At 34.9% G+C, this 21,839-nt stretch overlaps 2 protein-coding genes across 4 annotated transcripts; one reads left to right on the top strand and one right to left on the bottom strand.

Annotated features, from left to right (window-relative positions):
* The first annotated feature begins 753 nt into the window (after positions 1-753).
* On the top strand, positions 754-7,994 carry LOC140004006 (probable galacturonosyltransferase 15). 2 transcript variants are annotated; one of them, XM_072048954.1, is made up of 7 exons: positions 754-923; positions 1,021-1,398; positions 1,548-1,591; positions 3,709-3,882; positions 5,963-6,544; positions 6,649-6,951; positions 7,391-7,994. In XM_072048954.1, the coding sequence occupies exons 2-7, from the start codon at positions 1,134-1,136 to the stop codon at positions 7,673-7,675; spliced, it is 1,653 nt and encodes a 550-aa protein (XP_071905055.1). In that variant the 5' UTR covers positions 754-923; positions 1,021-1,133; the 3' UTR covers positions 7,676-7,994. The 2 variants fall into 2 exon arrangements, with proteins under 2 accessions (XP_071905055.1, XP_071905056.1); XM_072048955.1 differs by lacking the exon at positions 754-923 and having other exon boundaries at positions 1,258-1,398; positions 3,672-3,882.
* Positions 7,995-11,876: 3,882 nt separating this feature from the next.
* On the bottom strand, positions 11,877-20,828 carry LOC113687619 (agamous-like MADS-box protein MADS1). 2 transcript variants are annotated; one of them, XM_072048953.1, is made up of 9 exons: positions 20,690-20,828; positions 20,234-20,484; positions 15,228-15,309; positions 14,321-14,382; positions 14,137-14,236; positions 14,007-14,048; positions 12,846-12,887; positions 12,578-12,751; positions 11,877-12,038 (listed from the first exon to the last, which is right to left on the bottom strand). In XM_072048953.1, exons 2-8 carry the CDS (start codon positions 20,473-20,475, stop codon positions 12,584-12,586), a joined length of 738 nt encoding a protein of 245 aa, XP_071905054.1. In that variant the 5' UTR covers positions 20,476-20,484; positions 20,690-20,828; the 3' UTR covers positions 11,877-12,038; positions 12,578-12,583. The 2 variants fall into 2 exon arrangements, with proteins under 2 accessions (XP_071905054.1, XP_071905053.1); XM_072048952.1 differs by lacking the exon at positions 20,690-20,828 and having other exon boundaries at positions 20,234-20,586.
* Between the last annotated feature and the right edge of the window lie 1,011 nt (positions 20,829-21,839).

Genomic DNA, 21,839 nt, shown 5'->3' with positions numbered 1-21,839 from the left:
AGGGGTGAACTTTCAATTTTTGCATCCATTTATAACAAGGGTTTGTCTATTTAGACAAGCTCACCAAATAAAAATTGGATTAAATGTTATATCTATATATATATTTGTAAGAAAAAAGGATAAATTTCATGTGCAAAAATATTGCAATTTAAAGGGTGGGTGATAATATTAAAATAGTAATAGTTGATCTACTTTTCTTTATTAATATGCTTAATAGGGCACCAAATAGAAAACAGCCTTATTAAGTTTCAAGTATCTTTTTTGTTCGCATCATAAATATATTTTTCAATCATCTATCTTAAATAAATAATATCATAAAATGTGCTATAGCATCATCTATCCAAACATACTCTTAATAATTCTCAAGAATTTAAATTATTCCAACTATTGGTTTTAAAAATTTTTGTCCCTAATCAATAACTATGCATCAATTAGTCAAATACCTCTTGTTCGACGTCATTTTCCAGAATTCTATGGATAAGCACAAGTAGCACTATCCATTCCATCTTAACAAGAATATAAAAGATTCTAAACAATAAATAGTAGTAATACCGCCATTTCTTCAAAATTTCAACCCCGACTAAAACCGAAAAAAAAAAAAACAGAAAATCAGAAATGATCCTCCTATTTTCCCGCGGCATTCAACGCGGCATTAGTTTTGGCTTTTTTGCCTTCTAGTCCCCCTCCCGGGCCCACACCCCCCACTCACACACTCACTCTTTCAGTCTCTCTCTCATTCTCATTCTCATTCTCAAACAAAGAAAAACAAAAACCATTTTCCTACTCATCTCCAAGAACTCAGTTCAACTCAACTCGGCTGAGTGGTCTTTAAAATATCCTCGATTTCCCACTCCCTTCGAACAATCCAACCTCTGCATAGGAGGAAAGAAGACGCACTAAACTTGTGAAACTCAATCCACAAGGTAACTTTCAGCTGAGATCAGCAAGCAGCTGATTGATTGAATGACTGATTCATTGATGGAAACTGATATTTCAGCTAATTTGTATGTTTTCTTTCAGGTGTAGGGATCTGGAGCTGAAGTAATTGAGAAGTGAGATGACAATTTTCTCCAGGAAAAAGAAGCGGAAAGTGTGAGAGAGTGGAGAAAATTTAAAAAAAAAAACCGGAGAGAATGAAGTTTTATATATCGGCGAGAGGTATAAAGAGATTGACGATCTCGGAGGCAGGTGGCGGGGGCGGAGGCGGAAGAGGAGCAATGAAAGGAGGGAAAGGATCGGCGGCGGCGGCGTCGGCGGCTGGAGGAGGAACACGGCGGATATATCAGCGCAGGGTGTTGTTGCCGGTGGTTTTGACGTTAGGATTACTTTTGCCCTTTCTTTTTGTTAGAACTGCTTTTGTCGTTCTTGAATCGGCTTCGTTTTGCTCTTCTTCTCTAGGTAAATTTCTCTTTTCTTCCTGGTTTTTCCGTAATTTCACAGTTGAGCGTAGTGAACAATTGGGTAAATATGAGTAGTATTTATTTTGGGGTGAAAACTACAAAATTAATAATGTGTCGGTGAATTATTTTTTCACCCCCCATCTGTAGATTGCATGGGATGGAGGATTTTCGGCGGGAATGATCCAGCTCTGGTAAGTTATTTTTTCAACCTTCACCTTTTTGACAAGTTTACCCTTCTTTATTTTATTGTGGTATTGTTTAATTGTTTTAGTACTTTACAAAGTTAAAAACAAAATAGCACGACAAGATGCTATAGTTGTACCACCATTTCGGCATTACCACGTCTCCTGTGCCAACGCGGCGTGTGGGGTAGCTTTGGAATTTGGATAAGCCTTGGAGAATTATTTTCTTTTTAACTGATGGCAAGGCTTGACTGGCGTGCCTGAATTTTGTCATGGAATATTTGGCGGAATGATTGAAAAGAAATAAACAAATAGAGAATTCATGCGAACCTCACTTGTCTTGTTAGTTTCACAAGCATGCCAGAAATTAATGACGACAAAATTGTGACCGTATGAATATGGTCAAGAAAATTTTGGGAAGTTTTGTAGTGTTAGTGGTAATTTTAAGGACGATGTGGTTTTTCAATTTTCACTTTCTTTTACCTTTTCTTTAAAATGTTGCACAAAGTTGCTCCTTTGACTTTAAACTTTACGATTGCCAATCTGACTAGTTATTCCATCTTTCAAGTTTCAATCACTTGGCACACAAAATGCATGTTGTTTTCTCATCATGACTTGCACGTTATTGTCATTGTTATGTGATGCTTGTCACTTTGAAATAATTTCTTGAAGATTTCAAATAGAAATTTCTTTTTCCTTTTAGCTTGAACAACGAAGTTTAGATTTTGGGTGGAAGAACAAGTCTTTTTAGCTACTTGCAGAGTTGTACATTTAGATTGAAAGCAAACAAGTATTTCCTACAGAACATTTTTCTAGCCCACCAGCCTATCCTGATCATAATTCATAACAATGGTACAAAATAGTGTGAAAAGTGAAACCATACTTGCCATGTTTGTTTGGGATGACAAGTTGTCAAATTGCGTGGACCAATAGGCTAATATTAGTGTAGTGAAAATAGTCAAATCCATTAAACAAGTTGGTCGAGGACATGCAAACATATATAATAGTTTTTAATTTCTTCTGCTGTATAATTCTTTTTTAACACTATAAACACCATCTTTAGATAAATTTATCAGCCATAATTTTCAGCCGGCAACCTAATATGCCTCTCCATCTAATTATCGGGACTACTTGATTTGGGAATTATTTGTGACTTATAATTTGTTTTGAAAATTATTATTTATACTCTATTTTTTGTTATTTGCATTCATACCATTTGTTTTATCATATAATCTAATAAATAAAAAATATATGATTAAAATAATAGTTGGAGTGTGAGTACCAGAGATGGAAGCGCAAATATTTTTAGATGCTGCGTGATAGAAATATATTTTTTCACGCCATTTTTGACCTTTGTCGTATGGGACAAATTCTAGACAATAAGGAGCTATTTTGAGGGACCCTGGTAATGACTTCCACTAGTTGTTTTGGCCGACAGTTTTCTGTTGAATACCCATCGTATTAATCGATGCCCACTTGCCACTTGTTCTTAATTAAAATACTATTTTATTGCAATAACAATTCTTGATTTCTGCTAACCCCAAACAACTGACAGTATGTGATGCAGCATATATGTAAATTACGAGTACTAGTGATCCGCGCGCATTCAATGTGTGTGTAAGTGATAAAAAAAAGGATACAAAATCTTAAATTAAACTAATGAATGTAGATTCATTATTTGACAACACAATCTAGTAATAGTAAATTAAAAAAGCTAATACAACAAAATATCATTAAAATCAAACAAAAAATTAAATTAAACAATTATCTGTAACCGGTTATGGTTCAGTTATAAACATATATTTTATTCGTTGTGTGATGTAGTGGTTGAGTTAAAGTGATAAACATATATTTTATTCCCGAAACTGCTGTGTAACAGATCAATGCAGCAGAAGGTAATTCATACTCCTTGAGTGAGGGGAAAAAGGGTGTCACTTACTGGTATTACTTTGTTCTGGATGAGGCTAAATATGATGTAACTAACATTCTTGCCATAGTATGCCCACACATAAACACGGATTGAAAAATTCATCATTTCTAGATAAAATTCTCACGGATATGATGTAAGTTAATTTATTTTGTCTTCTAGCGATGGTGATGATGAATTTTTGGTACTGTTAAAAAAGCTCAGAGAAGAGCTGACAAGGGCCTTACTGGAGACAAGCAGCACCGATGGTCAGATTGGAATTAGAGAAATAGAAGATCCAACTTTGCTGCCAGCGTCATTTAAGGATCTTGTGAAAGATGTGACATCAAACAAACAGGACATAAGAACCTTCGCTTTCAAGACCAAAGCTATGGTAACAAACATATCCTCTAGAGTACTTTGCTTTTGTGGTTCTGTGGCTCTTTATTTGTGAGTCTGTTTTATCTCGTAGCCATATCCATAGTCTGGCGCCTACCCCTTTGCCTGAATAAAAGCCTGCCCACTTTTAAGTGTATGATTCTTTGCGTGGTCCTAATATATTTTCATCCTAAACTTGTAAACCATACTTTTCTCTAGTTGTGATAAAAGGGAAATAAAACAACCTGAGGGTTTTCTCTAGTTGTGATTTAGACAATTAATAAGCTATTTTCTTTTGTTCTTCTTAATATTCTTTTCCATGGTAGTTGTTTTAAGCAAAGCATGGCCCTTATAATCAACCGACTGAGTTGCTATTTTTGAAAGTTTCTAAATCAGTTCTAATGCTGTTTTTTGGCACAGTGGCTATCAAATATTCATGACATGTAATTTTTTACTCTGAAACCTCATGTAAAATCGAAGACCCTTCCTTTGCATGGAAAACATATCAACCATGCAAAGTAAATGAATAACACCTGGTGAATGGCTGGCAATCATTTTGCAAATTCAGCAATATGGTAATTTAGCTTATGCAACCAGGAAACTTTGTGTCACTTGCACCAGTTTGGGAAAGATAATTTAATGACTGATCAATGCACCTAACATACTGATTATTCATACAACAAGCATTGTCAGCTAAAGGTCTCCTTTCAAACTTAAATGTCAAGAACAATTCACTGGTTTTAGAGCTGGAAATTCCTTTGCAATTGTTTCCACGATACTGTGAAAGATATTGGATGGCATTCCTAATTGATGTTAGTAATGTTGTATTTTTCCAGGATCTGTTATATCATAGATTTGTCATCAGAGGACCTCAGAAAGCTTGCATACTTTATTCCGTCGTATCATGTCTTATTTTCTTTCTTCCCCTGATTCTACTGTTTTGAGCCTTTGACACAATACTTTATATAGAAACCACTGACTAGTCAATTCTGATGTATTTTCCTATCAATTTTGGACCAAACATCATAGATTAGATAAATAGGACATAGCATAAGCAATATTTACCCTTATGCCTTTGTTATGCACATTTGCTGTTCAAGCCTGATGAGATTTGTTATTGTCAACGTTAATAACTGATTTCTTGGTTTGGTTAAAAGTATAACACCCTCTATTCAATCATTTTTCCTATCCAATATTACATCATTGGGGTTGATAAGGATACAAAGCTTTTAGAGTTGGAAGTCCTTTCCCGTTGTTTCTGTTTTCCTGGAAGATATTGGATGGCATTCTGACTGATGTAGTAATATTGTATTCTTTCCAGGGGCTATATTCTAATGTTTGTCATCATGGGACCATAGAAAGCTCTCGTACATTAAGTTTTCATATCATACCTCATTTACTTTTTCTTTTTCCCCCCACCTGATTCCACTCTTTTGAGCCTTTAACGAATAAAATTAGAACGACTGACTAGTTGGTCTTGATGTACTTTCTTTTCAAAGTTGGGAAAAACATCACGAATCCAATACTTAGGACAGATCATAAGTAGTATTACTGTTTTGCGCTTTTCTACAGAAGTTTGCTATTTAAACCTAAATTGTTATTGTAAAGGTGAATGACTGATTTCTTGATTTGGTAAAGACATAATACTGTCTGATTAATGGTTTTCCTTTCCATTATTACCTCATTGGGAGGAAGGATATAAAGCTTTTAGATTTGGAAATTCCTTCCCAATAGTTTCCATGTTCCTGTGAAAGATATTGGACGGCATTCCTAATTGATGTAGTAATTTGGACTTTTACCAAGGATCTATTGTATTTCATCACAGGACACATAGAGCTCCCACACTTTATTCAGTCAAATCATGCCTATGACTGGTGCATAATGCACATATTATCAACCAGTATTGGTTGCTGACACTTCAAATATTTTGCAGCAGTACATCACACATGATACAGAAATAAACATTGCGCTGCAGTGCTATGAGTGCATCTTGCAAAAGGATGTTATTAAATAAGACGTGGTCTAAAAATGAATTGCTCTTTAGTAAACTACATGGAGATTCAATGTGTATTTTATTCTACTTCCTACAATTGCAGATGGCTAAGATGGAACAAATGGTTCAATCGGCAAGGCGGCATGAGTACATCAACTGGCATTTAGCTTCTCATGGCATACCAAAGAGCCTACAATGCCTCTCTCTCATACTAGCTGAAGAATATGCTGTCAACGCAATGGCTCGCTCCCGCTTACCTTCGCCTGAATTTGTTTCTCGCCTTACCGACCCCTCATTTCATCACGTTGTTCTTTTAACTGACAATGTCCTCGCCGCTTCTGTTGTCATCTCCTCTGGTGTCAACAGCTCCACCCACCCCGAAAAATTTGTTTTTCATGTAGTTACTGATAAAAAGACCTATACAGCAATGCATGCATGGTTTGCCATGAACTCTATTAATTCAGCTGTGGTGGAAGTCAAGGGACTCCATCAATATGATTGGTCACATAAAGTTAATGTTGCCATTAAGGAGATGTTAGAGATTCATCACCTAATCTGGAAGAACAAATATGTCAGTCTCAAGGAGGAAGTCTTCGAATATCAGCAAGAATTGGAGAAGAATTTAGAGGTGCTAAGCCCCAGCTTTGTATCCCTCTTGAATCACCTCCGCATTTATATACCTGAGGTAACTACTCGCTTTAAGGTTGTTTTGACTGGTAGTAAAGAAGATCTTCAATATGAACTTTTGATGAAGATTGATCGTATATTTGATTGTGATCGGCACAACAGCTATTTCCGGATCTGGACAAGATTGTGTTCTTGGATGATGATATTGTTGTACAACATGACTTATCATCTCTATGGGAATTGGATCTCAATGGGAAAGTTGTTGGTGCAGTTGTTGACTCATGGTGTGGACGTGACTGCTGCCCCAGAAGAAAATACAATGACTTCTTCAACTTTACAAACCCAATGATATCAGCCAAGTTGGATTCTGATCGTTGTGCATGGCTATATGGAATGAATATGTTTGATCTTCAAGCATGGAGAAAGACCAACATCACTGCAACTTATCATCAATGGCTTAAGCTCGTAAGTTTACTTTTACTAACTAGTGTGAAGTGTTGCTGGAGCTCAATAGCTTGAGCAGTGTCTTATTGACATTTTTGACTTGAAATTACATCATTATCTATTTTTTTTTTCTGTTAATTGTTCTTGATCAAAAGATACCTGTTTCCAAAATCATGGGTTTAATGCAGTACCGACATTGGACATTTTTTAAGGAGGCTCTGAGCGTGTGAAAGAATATGAGAGTTAGGAGGGGAAAAAGGAGATATAGACATTATCTTTTAGTTAGTGAGAATGGACTTTCACTCTCTAGATTCTGAAAAATTTTGGTTCAGATGCTGTCACAGATACCGACTATGCTAAGCAAAAAACAGAAACCTTTAAACAGTTGTGATCTAATTATTCTTCTTTTGATAGAGAAATAGCATTTATTACCTTTAATCCTTCTGTTTTTACCTTGCAGAACCTCAACCATGGTTTTACTCTTTGGCATCCTGGAGCACTTCCTCCTGCTTTATTGGCATTCGAAGGACACATGCAGCGCATTGATCCTTCATGGCATATGGCTGGGTTGGGTCATCGGGTCACACAAGTTAATAAATACATGTTGGAAACTGCAGCAGTTATACATTTCAGCGGGCCTGCAAAGCCTTGGCTTGAGATTGGGGCCCCTGAGGTACGTAGTTTCTGGTATAGGCATGTGAATTTCTCCAATGGATTCATCAAGAGATGTGGAATAACGGGGTGAATAGGAAAAGATCTCTTACTCATCATATATTTGGTTTTGGCACTACACAAGAGGTAAAGTGTGAGACAGAGGGAAGAAGGTTTTGCTTTCAGTCTCTGCTCATGCTAGTTTCTCTACAATATGAGATTGTTATCTTTGTCCATACAATAGAAATAGATGAAGATAGCATGAAATGTAGTATACGACCTAGATATTGATCCTCGAGAGACCATAGGACCGAAGGTGTAAACTATAAGTTAAGTTGTAAAGCTATCTTACAAGTTTCTCTATATTATTTTTAACAAAATAATGCAACTTCTAATCCTCGTTATGTTGCTAAGTTTATGCGGACATATTGGTTTATTTCTAAACCTTGTGTGAAGATCATTTTGCAGGTGGAGTCTTTATCTGAAAATATATGTATAAATATAAAACAAAAGATATAACATTCGACCATGCAGCCTCCAATTAAACAACAAATAGTTTGCGTAGCATTATTTTGAAAGAGCTTTTAGATTGTAGCACTTTACTGAAAAGAATGAATGTATTATAGAGGTGGTTGGACATAAGGTTCAGAAATTTTGGGATTTTTTTTTGCTCAAAAGAGCAAATCAAACAAAGCCAGTAGCCTTCTCTTTCCATTATTCCATCTTCTTTCCTTGTATTACGGGTTCAGAGTTCTGCCTGCAGCAAAACAAATGCCAAGAGAAAGGGGAGTTTAGGATTCAACATTCTTTTTGGGCAGAGGAATTTTCGAGTCTTCATGTCTACTTGCTCCAAGTTAGTTGGTGTTCCAGATGATGATCAATGGTGACAAAGGCAGAGACTAAAATTGTTTGAAAAATCTTATACTAAACCAAAAATACGACTTAAGCAACGACATAAATAAACCAAAAGATGACTCAACGTTCTTGATTTTATGAATTTCACATATGTGTCTACCGATTAGGAATGTTATGCAATCACTGTTTGTAAGTAGACTTGTATTGTCCGGTGTGTGCCAGTCACTAAGAAGCAGAAGTAATGTAACGGAACAGCTCAATCCAATGTGTTTCCTGGGTTGTTAATGCTGCGGACTTTGAACTAAATGAATGTGTGTTTTTGACTATTAGGGATACTTAGTAGATTTTTTATAATTTCACTTGGCATTCTCAAACTTTAAAAAAATCTCATGTGGCTCTCCTATTTTAAACTTTTTTGTAACATTTGAAACCTATTTCAAAATATAATAATAAAACCTTCATTTCGGGATAAAGAATTCAATTTCATTTCAAATTTATCCATCTGATGTGACCTCTTAATTGTCATAACATATCAAATTTATCTCTTTAATAAAAATTTAAAAGGTGATAACAAGATCGAAAAATTCTTTCATAGTTTTTGTATCATTGGCTCGGACAAGAAATATTAAATTACTCAAAATTTTGAATGATTTACAATACTCTTAACAATAACTTGCAATAATTTACAATCATGAAAATACTTTTTTGCACCAACTTAAAAACTTGACAAACAAGTTTATATGTAATTTTTAGCATGTTGTATTTTTTAGTTTTCAAGCCATCAACTTGAACAAAAAAAATTCAAAAATATGTAAACGATTTATAGAACTTCTTCAATTGACTTGAAACTGTAGTATCCCATGTCGGAAGTGGGAAGGAAATGGAATGGGTTTAAGTACTTGGGTCTTATGATTATTGAGTAATTTGGGTTAATCATTTTGGGTCAATGGATTTTGATCTAAAAATTACTTGAATCAACCCTTGGACCAGATCGTGATGGTACCAGAGCGAATCTCGCGTGGTCTCTGCACAGGATGAATTTGGGTCAATGGGTTATGGTTCCAACTATGCAAGAAAGTGCAAGGAGCTAAGTGCCACGTCCGACGGGGGCCACCTCTAGAGCTTGTAACCACTTCTAGAGTTCGAACATGACTAAGTGAACAATTTGAATTCTAATGGGTTTTGCAAGAATGCAAAGTCTTAAAGAGGGGAAGAATGTAATATCCCACGTCGGAATTGGGAAGAGTTCGCATATAACCAAGTGAACAGTTTGAATTTTGATGGGTTTTGCGAGAATGCAAAGTCTTAAAGGTGGGAAGAATATAATATTCCACATCGGAATTGTGAAGGAAATGGAATGGGTTTACGTACCTGGATCCAATAGCTATTGAGTAATTTGGATTAATCATTTTGGACCAGTAAATTTCAATCCAAAAATTACTTGGACCAGCCTTTGAATCTGGTCCTGACAAAAATACATTACAGTAACGAAAATATTATCTTTGTTACCTTAAAAGTGCTCAAATAAACTTTCAACTATTAACTCTTGGGTTTTGTTTTGATAACTCAATTCAACATTTAAATTTGTTAAACTTAATGGGTTCAGATTTTAATATGTTCAGATATATTTGATAATCAAAAATTGAATATCTGAATTAATTAAGTAGTACTGAATTTTTTAGACAAAACTTGTTTTCAAAAATAAGTGACTGAATGTGATATACACTCAAATGTATTTGATTTAATACTTAACAATTCAATAATTTAATAATTTCAAATTTCAGTTTTCAGATTTCAGTTTTATCAAACGCACCTTTGGTATTTAAAAAGCACACTCTGTTTTTTCCAATCAAAATAAACATTCATACTTTTTGTTTTTACTTTTCATTTATTATTACTATATTCGCATTTTTATAATAAAAAGTAAAATAACAAATGGACAAATTTGAAATGAGATTATATTTGCTCTTCCAAAATGAATTTTTTAATATTATATTTTAAAATAGTTTGTAAATGATACAAAAAATTTAAAGTAAGGCAGACAAATGAAATTTTTTAAAATTTGAAGTGCCAAGTAAAATTATTAGAAACCTCGGAAAGTTTCTAAAACCGTCAGGAGATTATTTGCCCAAATTTATTTGTTTACATCACCATTACAATTTCCAATACACATTTTTATCTTTTCAATTATCTTTTTATCTCACATACATCACATCACAAAAAGTGCTACAGTAATTATTCCAAATAATATTTCAAATAATCTCCTATCCAAACACACTTTATAATTGTTATAGTCCAAGGGCTACAGTAATTGTTATAGGCCAAGGGCAACAGAAGTTTTGGAAACAGGGGCCTGGTGAGCAACGGATCTTCTGTCCCACATCCTGTGCCACTCTCTGTCCCACATCCTGTGCCACTCTCTGTCCCACTTTTTATTATATTACTATTTCTCCTAAATAAATATCATGTTTTAGTTCTTTTTTGTTTCTTTAAGATCCAATAACTATTAATTGAGTAATACACAAAATTTAACAAACTCAAAAAATCAAAATGCATAAAAATGAGATTTTTTATGAATTTTCTGCTATATTTTTTAATTTTCTATTATATATTGCTTTTTTGAAGCTGCTGTATTTATTTTTTACTCAATTAATAGTTATTAAATTTTAAGAAAACAAAAAAGAACTAAAACATGATATTTATATAGGAGAAATAACAATATAATAAAAAATGAAACAGAGAGTGGCATAGGATGTGAGACAGAAGATCTGTTGCGGGCCTGGTGCCATGAAACCAAAAAGGCCGTTTCATAGACGCATGAGACTTTCTGACCCAGCTATCCAGGTGCATAAGCAGCTGATGGTTCGGAACACCCCTTTAAGAAAATGGTTTTTATATCTATAGGACACAGAAAAAAAAAAAAAATTTACTTGGGGTTGTGAAAAACTTCCAATTTGCACGAATGCAGAAAATGTACAGGACAACAAGAAGCTTGTAGCCAATTCAATAACAGCTTATACTCGGAGTTCACATTTAGAAAAAGCAAAACTATGGGAATAGTATGACCTGCCGAGAATGCACCAGAAAAAACATTCTCAGGTACTTTTTGAGACCCTCTTTCCTCCTTAATTGCCAAAATAAAAAAAAAGAATAAAGAAAAGAAAACAAGCTCTTAGCATATCCTATAATGGTGAATCCTTCGATTTTTTCTTTTTCTTGACGCAAGTGGAAACTATCAAGCATTTGAAAGAGATATCACTAGGGTCATTGGCAGATGAGCTTGTTCTGTGTCAGTTGGATTTTTCTTTTTCTTGACGCAAGTGGACACTGTCAAGCATTTGAAAGAGCTATCACAAGGATCATTGGCAGATGAGCTTGTTCTGTGTCAGTGAAATTAGTAACATCCGCAATGCAGTTAGGGAGAGCGCAGAAAATAGATATGTTGTCCACAAGTAAAACGAGATCATTCTTATAAACAACATACTCAAAGCAGTAGTTGGTTATAGCTACATATAACTTGTTCTCATAAATTGACAAGAGCTCTTGCCATAGTGCTAGTAAAATAGAGGCCTATCCAATGGAAAACACTTCCCTTCAGCAGGCTGCAACCACAAAAAAAAGAGAGGGGGGGGGGGGGGGGAGGAGTTAGCTCATTACTGGGCATCAATGAAGAATAAAAAAGTTTGAAACAATATGATCAATGGCGCATGTACTGGGCTGGTTGAACTAGCTAGATCTCCTCCAAAACTATAAGGATTTTCGGCTATACCCTCAATCAAATCAAATGCTATCCCTACTTGGAAATTACACAAAAGACTTTCATGTAAGTGCATATTTGCCCCACTTTTCCCCCCTCCAGAAAAAAGTTATAAATCCTGCATCTACCACAAGATATGATAACGCATAAAATGAACGGGCATTTCTTATAGGCAGCAAAGTTTAATCATCTGCTCCTTGATAATAGCGGATGTTAAACAGTTTGGCAATTGAAAAACATTAACCTTCATTATAGTTTCAACTATTTTGCATAATTTGCTTAGTTACAAGTGAGAGAAATATCATTAATACTAAAATATCTGATTCACATCCAACTGATAATTTTTATCAGCAGTGCTTGAGTAATGGTTTGAATAAAGCTTACAGAATCTTAGACGAGTTGAAGAGCAGTTTGGTCCTGGCGAGAGTAATGTTGATCAGGTTCCAGGAGGTTTACTGGGAGGAAGTTCCTAACATCATAAGGCTGTGGAGCAAGAGGCTGGTATTCAGACCCTGGCATTAAGTTCATGTGCTGCTGTGCTCTTTCGTTTTCTGCAATCTGCACCATTGATTATACAGAAAATAATTGATCAAATATATAACTGCTAATTGGATACCTGTGCATGACACTTTGTTAAAGAAAGATATGTTACCTTTGCTCTCAGGTACGTATTGGCATTTTGCAGCTCAATTTCCTGTCCAAAGTGATTCATTTCTAAGTTAAGCATATATAATTCACAAAGCCCTGAATAGAGCTTTCAACATAAGAGAAGTTCTCATCTGAATGATGTACATTAATCAACAAGGCCCCCAGGTAATGAAAATATTAATTTTGTGCTGTGCTCAGGAAATTGAAGTTCTTTGAGAAATCCAAAGTATTTCATTCATTTATTGTGCGTGCCCACAAGATAAGAACAAACAAAAATCGAACAGCATATCAGACTATTACTGCCTCATGAAATAACTTAATTTACGATTTCAGATTTTGCTTGTTGTTCCTTTTTTCTGCATGATGTAAGCTCGCTCTTGATCATGTGATATTATTTTGACGATTAGAAGTCTGAGCCTGACCTACTGGGCCTGTATCCTAAAGGCAAAATCATTTAATGGGATTTGTTTGTAGACTTTGCTGCCAACTTTCACAATCCAGTAGTTAAATTGATAAAAAACACTGTGCCCTTAACATCTTTTCATACTTTCAAGTAAAGATTAAACCAATTTTTTCTAAATAGCACCAAGACATTGTAACGTGTAATGAGGGCCCTCAGCTGAACTGAAGGAGCTTACTTGCTACTTGCAAGAGGGCTCAATAAGCCCCAGACCCCAGTGTCTTAGAAAAACAAAAAAGGATGAATACAAGGAAACCCTAGGTCTTCAGAGTTTATGAAATAAATTTTCATTAGTTGCAAAAGAGTATGCTATAGAAATTTAGTTTCTTTTACATCTGTCTGTTTAGAACCATGATTCAAATCTGGAGACTGGGCTTAGTGTGTTACCAAAAGTTTTCACATATAACATAACAGTACATTCAAGAAATACAGTCTCTTAATCTCAAGCAGGTCGTTTTATTTAGAAGCTAGGAAATCAGCAAAATCACATCCACTCTTGTTTATTTTCTGCTTTTCATACCAGCTTTTGACCCTCGAATCAAACGACATAACTTCAATCTCCTCCCCTTTTTAGTTACTTTCTGGAAAAAAAAAATCTAAAACTAATTTCCCTGTACCCTCCTTGAGTTCAAAAATTAGAATTTGAACTACGTTGAGTAAAGCTGTGAAAGGAAACTGAAAAGCAAGGCCACAATGACCACTTACCCTCTTATGCATAAGCTCGATTTCAGCAAACAATAACTCGTTCTGAAAAATAAAATGGATTTCATTGGTCTCCAACAAACAACAGATTTAGCATTATCATCCACTGAATATGAAAAAATGAACCATTTACCTTCCTGGTACGGATTCTGCCAATGGCTTTCTCCACTTTACCTTCAAGATTCTTCAGTTCTTTGAAGTTTAATCCATCTACCCCTTCACCCAGGATGTGTCTGGAAATTTCACAGCAAAAATTTTATGAGGTGAAGTTTATATCTTAAATGAGTTGATTCGTTGTTGTGTGTTTAAAGGTTTACCTGTTTGAAATCTGTATCTCTCTTATATGTTTCCTGAGCTTGCTAGCTTCTTGCTGATAGAACTGAAAGCAGATATACAATTGATTATAGTCTGAAGGTACTTATGTTGGACTGAAAGACTGGCCCCAAGCTTGGACATTTATCTTGCAGATCCAACATTCTCTGGTGGAAACAAATATTAATCATAGGCATTGGAAGCATCCTGGTACTAGAGTTTCTTCAGTTTAACTTATACTGGTCGACTATATTGACAGAAAACTCTCACTGAAGTATTACCACAATATTAAATGGTATAGGAGAAGGGGAAAAGAAAGGCTGATTGTTATGATTCTTTCTCAGATTTGGTTGTTCAAGTTTAAAAGAGGAAACAAAAAGTGATCATCATGGTCTACAAGTATTGAAAAGGATTGGAGATTCAGTAAAGCATTCAAATGATAAAAAGCAGACAGACAAGCTCTAGAATGTCATATTTGATCAAAGATATTAACACATATCTTCCTAAATATACCAGATCAAAATGAAATCAGTGATACCTAAAATCAGAAATTCTCATATAAAATTAATGGGCACCATATTTAGGCACAATCTAAATTAAAATTTACAACTTCTCAAGATATTATACTTCATGGGTACCATTTTAATGGCTCAACTTTTCTTACAAGAAAACAAGTCCCTAGGCCATATGAGCACGAGAAATCCAATTACCACCGTACATATATAGTAAATGTCAGATTATCAACTGATAGAGAGAGGATTTATGGTACTAAAGAAAAGAGGACAGAAAGCAATACGTTCTTCAACATTGATGCAACACTTTTAGCTACAGTACTTGTGGTCCAGAATATGAGGAAACATTTACAAGGGAATGTTTCTGTTTAGCTTAACGTAACAATGAGAAGTATTATACCTGGGCGTTAGCTTCAGAAACAGATCCTGGATTTGATGAATCAGCACAGGCTTTCTTGTACCTCTCAATGGTCCCCCTGACACTGCAAACGTAGGAAGCAGGAAGATACAAGTCAATGTTCATCAGATTTTTCGTCATAAATGTCATCAATCCTTCTCCATTCAGAAGAGACAAAACCAAGGTTAAAACTAGAAATACATTGACAAATAGCCAAACCAAGCTACATTTTTAGCAAAAAGTTGCCAAACAACATACATAGTACATATATAGCCACTAACTGTGTGCACATAAACTGCCAGTCTTCCAACATTTAGGTGAAGTTGAGAAAGGATGCCTTATTATAGACTCTTTTATGATTGAACCGAAAGGAGAGGAAATGTGAAAGGCTCTTTTGTTTTTTTTTTTGAGAAAGTAAATTAAAAAATGAACTTAACTACTTGACCCCTATATGTATATATAATCCGATCTTTTTTCTTTTCTTTTTGTTGGAAAACTGCATTCATTTCTAGCAAAAAAAATATAAAAAGAGAAATCACTAGACATTATTAGTTCTTGGTTTTTGACTATTGTTTCTTTTCCATATTATTTCTTGATTCGTCAAACTATGCTTTTTGTGTATTTTCTCTACTCTTCTCTTTACTAAGAGGCTAAGGTTAGTTTTCCTTCGAAGAGCTATTTATAAAATTTTGGAGATTATTGAACAGAAGTCTGGAAGTATTTGATAAAAAAGGGAATGCCTGTAATTTAAACAAGAAAAAAAGAAATTAATTAAAAAAAGAGAAAGAAGAAATTTTAGAGTCTTTAAATGTTAAGTTAAAACTCTGCTGTGACCTAGAAATAAGAAGTTAAAAGTGAAGAAAATCGTTTATCATAAAAAAGTCAATGTCTAACATATTAAAACGATCTTTAAACCCTGAAAATTCTTGGAACTGGAGCTCTCTATATATTATCGAGGGAGAAATCATCCAACACTTTTGCAAAATCTGTTCTTGGAAAGAAATGTGCTCATAATCTTGTAGGAACTTGTATAGTCTTATTATCAATGCAACACATCAAAAGAAGACAGTAGACGTTCTTTAAGCCTGAAAACCAAAAAAGTTAAGTACTCCAATGAAATGGTTATCTGAACAGTAGATCATCATCATCAAATAGCTGGTGTAGGTTAATTAAAAGATGTGATTAAAAACACTTGTTGTAATTGCATGTCAAAGGTCTTCTATATACTATTTTAAGCCAATCTTGGTAAAAGATGTATCGGTAACCCAGACATGGAGAAAATTGACTTGGAAAATGCAAATGATACATTGGTAACTGTATATTCTAATACAAGTTTAAGCCAATCTTCACATCTTTTCCTGTAAAAGATGTTCATTAATGATTATAAGAATTCCAGATGTAGGATCTATTGAAATCTTTTTATTATGTTTTCAATGTGTTCAATGTACTTGTAAATTTTCATGCAAAAAAATCCCATTATTTATTTATGCATTAAAGATCGTTTTGTCTGTTAAATATTTCCTTTTATACACCCATGCTGGAAAAATATCACTTTATCCTTGGAATCATTGACATGCATGCATGAAACTTTCTACCCCAAACTCGAATGGGTTATTTTCTGCCAATATATTACTATAATTTGCTGATGAATTTGCGTCATTCTTAGAAAACTCCTTGAAGTAGGAATTGAAAAAAAAAAAAAAAAAAAAAGAACACCAAACGCTAACATATTAGGGTGATTCTAGAAGAACATCAGTTCTTTCTTAGCATATTCATGAAATTCTAACGAGGAATTGGAAGCTATCAACTTAACTGTAACGTATATTTCTCAGTAACTACAGTTCAGAGTAAAAATTGTTTCAGAACAAGGTTGAGAATGTAACATTGGAGCAATCCTACATGAAATGTAACGCAATGAGCTCATACATAGAATTAGAAACACTATACTGTCTTGGATATTTTTTAGTCTAGTAAAACCTCCTTACAAACTGCTAATAAGAGATAGGACACAAAATTATAGTATGAAAGCTTATAAATTGCATATGACAGCTAATAGGAAAGTATTCAATAGTCATGTGTGAGCTCAAGCTTTCAAATGTCATCATCTTATAAGAATATTCTTTCAAATTTCACAAGAAAAGAAATAAAAGGCTAGTAGGATATAAAAAAAGTTCAAAGTGAGGAAATAAATGCTTTATATGTTAAAGATAGACTGGCCATTTATTTAAATTTGATGATGTGAAGTTCAAAGTGAGGAAAGAAATGCTTTATATGTTAAAGATAGACTGGCCATTTATTTAAATTTGATGATGTGACTTGAAGGATGACAATTGACAGGAGTTTTGGCTAAGTTAAATAAGAGAAAACATTTGTTTTATGAATTACCAAGAGGATTAGGATGTTGCTGTAAAAGGAGTAAGAAAAATGTCGTCATTTCAATTCTTTTTCTTTTAGCAAGTTAGATTGAAAGCTATCTATGCTCTATGATTAAGGGGACAAGTTCAGACATTTTCTTGCTTGGCCTTTGGAATTTCTAAGCAAAAGCACATACCACCTTAAAAGTATAGTGCCAAATTTGACGACTTCACACAGAAGATGGATACTGCATATGCAAGGCATATGCACATCACTTGAGGCAAAAACAAGACATTAACCTTTCTGTTTTTGGTTGTTTCTTTAAAAATTACCTATAAAATACGTATTAATGATGTTCTTTTGAAAACTAATTTGTCTTAGATCAAATATGTAAAACACATTTGACCTGAAGATCATGCGTAAAGGTCTTTAATTATATATGATTAGTTAGCTTCCTACTCTAAAATGTCAGGCACTCTTTTGCAGAAAAACCATATTTTGTTGATATATAATTGCAGCATTGCAAAGTGGTATGCTTCTTTTACATGATGAGTGCAAAGAAGCAATTTCAGTGACCCAAGTAAAATCAAACTTCAAGTTTCTTTAACCAGTTTTTAGGCTGAATAGTAAACAAGACTTCGCACTATAGCAGACTCTGCAAAACTGTACAGTTTGGACAAAACACAAAACATACATTTCAGTATAGTCAGGATAAGCTGCAACCTTAATTTTGTCGAGCCACAGATGGGCTGTCCTATGCCACGCTGGCACAAGATCCTACAATATGATTGGCTTGAGTATCTATACCCCCATAATTGCCACGTGTCAACAACCCTTTTAACCCAAAGTGTAATACCCTCTCGATTGACCCCATTACCCACCTCGATTTTTTCAAAATCCCGAAATTGCTTTCATAGTTCCATTTTCTTGCAGTCCTCAATGCATTCTCTCACAACTTCAAAGACCAAATAAAGTTTTTCTCACTGTTGTACCATTATTGCTTGTGTTAGTGTGCGTTCTGTGTGAGCACTGAGTAGTAAGTGTTTCTTTGTCTGTCTGTCAACTCTTCTGATCTGAATACATCAGATTGAAGCTGTCTGTTTCAGGCTTCAGAGAGCAGCCATTGTTGCATAAACTTACACACTCTTCCCCATGCAAGAAAAACAAAACAATCTAAAAAAGTGCAGAAACCCCATTAACCCTTTTAATTTTTCCGTACCTTTGATTCCCCATCCCCATTTTCTCTTTGTTTTTTTCTGATTGGTTAACAAGAAGAGTGACCTAAAAAGGAAAGATATAAAATTTTTATAAAAGGGCTAATTACCAAATTTAGCTTTCATTTTACCTTTCGTGCTTCTTCACCGTCTTCTGATCTATGGATGATCTCTTGAGCTTGAGAAGGGAAGTCAAAGTTTTGAAGAAAGGGCAAAGAAGTCTAAGTTGAAGGATCTATTATGAGTAAAATTTCACCTTTCGAGATAAAAATTTGACTGAGGAGATGATGAAAGACAACCCCAGGTTGGGAAGGAATATGGCACAGACACTCCTCCTCTTGTCTTCAAGTCTAGAACTGAAAAATCATGTGTGACCAGACCAAAGATTCTGGCCTAACTTATGATGTATGCACATCTAGAAATCAAACCCTAAAATCTGTACTAGCCACCTTAAAGTAACTTTTTTTTTTTTCAAAAGTTATTCTTACTGTAGCCTATAGGCTATTGCAAGGGGTAGAATGGTCAACTAGGATGACAAAATCCAAGAAATCTCATTTGTTATTAGAACCCTAATTTGACCTTTTGCGTCTAAAGATGGGATTTTGATTAGTTCTAAGACCAACCCTTTTGAGCTTTGAAACCCTAATCTGAAACTTCATTGGTCATTTTTAACTGTCATCTTCTTTTTCTCATATATACCGATGACTGACAAGTTATTATTTAAGGATGAGTCATGAGGTGAAGAGGATGGGATAATGAGGACATGACAGCTTAGGAGCAGCAGTCAGCAGAGAGCTTCATGTAAGCTGACAGGTGACATGTGGAGAGAGAGGGAGAGAAGGAAAATAGAGTGAGGAAAAATAAGCAAAAGAAAAGGCAAAGATAACAACAATGGAGATAATAAGAGGAAGCTGATTCCCAAGAATTTCTTTGCTTTTCTTCACTTGAATTGTTGTTTCAGAACTCTTAGCTTTATGGATAAGTTCTACTCCCATCTTTTATAGCAGATCTGAGGATTAGATCAAGCAAAAAACTGGGAAGGACGAATAGAGAAGAATAGAGAAGAAAGAGGTATGTTGCAAAGCTCATTAAGGAAAGAAAACAGGAGAGAAACAAGTGAATCTTTGTGAGGCAACTCTATCTTAACTGCATCAAATTATTATGTTTCCTACGCCAAAAAATCCCCAATTAAATACTATGACAGGAGCTGATGAAATCAAGACATATACATGTCCATCCCCACGACCAATCTGTCTTTCTAAATTCTGAACACTGGCATTAACACACGGGGAAAAGATGGAAACTTGAGAAAACTTCTTTTCACCAAATAAAGGAATCAATGAACAACCTTAACTTTGTCAAAACAACCTCAAAAACTACTAATTAACCTGTATAGAAGCAACTCGAGCAAGAACAATTAACAAGCAAATTTCCCTCAACCTGTTATTAGCATATTCGTAAAGGCGGCCGCGGCTGGAGAAGACAATCAGAGCAACTTCAGCATCACAAAGCACAGACAATTCGTAAGCCTTCTTGAGGAGGCCATTACGACGCTTGCAGAAGGTGACTTGTCGATTTGTAGTGTTTTCTATCCTCTTGATCTCAATCTTCCCTCTTCCAGTTTTTCTGAGCTGAGAAGAGGACGACTGATCAAATTGATGATCTTGACTAGGACAATCCATCTTCAAAAGCTGAAATAAGCAAAACCAATTTGATGATTCTGTTGATAAAGTGATAACAAAATATAGCCAGAATTGGAGGATGATGAGTTTTCTAGTAGTAAAACAGAAATATATAGAGGCATCCAAAATAAGCAAAGCAAGAAATTCTTAGTCACTCGGTATTGCGTGTGTTTTAGGTCAATATACATGGAACTTTTGAACTCTATACACTGACCTGAAGAAAGTAAAGATACAGTAAAGGGAGACTCGCTAGTGTAACAAACAACTAATAAGAAGAGAACGAGAGAAATGAGAATTCTGTTCTATTCTCTAGAGTCTACACTCTATAATAATGCTAAGGAAAATATTGTAGCTGTGAACAGGAGAGTTTTGCAGAAAATGGAAGTGAGAAGCTGAAGGGGAGGTGTATTTATAGGTAGATAATAGACCATCCAACAACAACAAGCTCTATTATTTTGGTGGTATAGGGTAACTATACAAATACTTTCATTTTCTTGTAGGGAAACTGTATGGAGGAGGGCTCAAGTTGATGAAGTACACAAGAGAGAGTTTTTGTTTGGTGTTTGTGGGTTGGGGGGGGGGGGGGAGGGGAATTGACTGCTGATGTCCACTTTCTTTCAGACTCCTTAACTCCATTAACCGTCCATTTCTTTTTCTCAAGTATGGGAAAAAGGGGGAGAGATAATGAGATCTGTTCTTTCAGAAAGTGACTATTAATGGGATTGAATATGACCTCGGTGAAGTTGCGCTCAAGCCATATTGTGAATGCAATGCAATGGATACATTATATCTATCTATCTTGGAGCTAGCTAGCTGATCAGAAAAAAACAAACAGAAATGAGAGAGCCTTTATTCATGTTGTAAGTAATTTGCTTTCTGGATTTTTGAGTTTCCCACTTTCTTTTCCCTCCATTCTCTCTTTCTCTCTCTGTCTCACTGTTCAAGAAATTGTTTCTGACCTCTTTTTATTTCTTGTTTCCTTTTCTTTTTGTTTACCTATGGTTGAAATGTTTTCACCGCTTCCATCCCACCAAGAACATACACAACCCTCCTCTCTCTTACATTATTAGATTTCTCTGATTGTAGTATCCATTCAAGTTGTGACGTGCTTGAGGGTGACTCCCATGTGATGTCCAATTCACCATCTCCCATTACACGGTTCATTTATGGTAAGAGGAGCCTCATCATACTCTTCAACCTTATTGGCCATAACCTTTCAGTTTTAGGGTCCATGTTATGTAGGATTCTTGCGCCCAAAAGTGCCACCCCAAAAATTTCCAATGCTAGCTTCAAATTAGATAGACATGTATCTATATCAAAAGATTTTCTCAGGACCTTTGCTGCAAAAAATAAGCATTGGTATA

The sequence above is a fragment of the Coffea arabica genome, chromosome 5e (genome assembly GCF_036785885.1).
Source record: "Coffea arabica cultivar ET-39 chromosome 5e, Coffea Arabica ET-39 HiFi, whole genome shotgun sequence".
NCBI classification, from domain to species: domain Eukaryota; kingdom Viridiplantae; phylum Streptophyta; class Magnoliopsida; order Gentianales; family Rubiaceae; genus Coffea; species Coffea arabica.
The sequence above is the reverse complement of the archived record's forward strand: the minus strand, read 5'-3'. Positions and strand labels throughout refer to the sequence as shown.

Bases quoted from the DNA above. Each gene is read 5' to 3' on its own strand.
- LOC140004006 (XM_072048954.1), top strand. From the start codon at position 1,134: ATGAAGTTTTATATATCGGCGAGAGGTATAAAGAGATTGACGATCTCG. The intron at 1,592-3,708 runs GTAAGTTATTTT...CTGTTAAAAAAG, and splicing joins GCGGGAATGATCCAGCTCTG to CTCAGAGAAGAGCTGACAAG. The intron at 6,952-7,390 runs GTAAGTTTACTT...TTTACCTTGCAG, and splicing joins ATCATCAATGGCTTAAGCTC to AACCTCAACCATGGTTTTAC.
- LOC113687619 (XM_072048953.1), bottom strand. From the start codon at position 20,475: ATGGATTGTCCTAGTCAAGATCATCAATTTGATCAGTCGTCCTCTTCT. The intron at 14,383-15,227 runs GTATAATACTTC...ATCTGCTTTCAG, and splicing joins TTTCTGAAGCTAACGCCCAG to TTCTATCAGCAAGAAGCTAG. The intron at 12,888-14,006 runs GTAAGTGGTCAT...CACTTTGGACAG, and splicing joins TCGAGCTTATGCATAAGAGG to GAAATTGAGCTGCAAAATGC.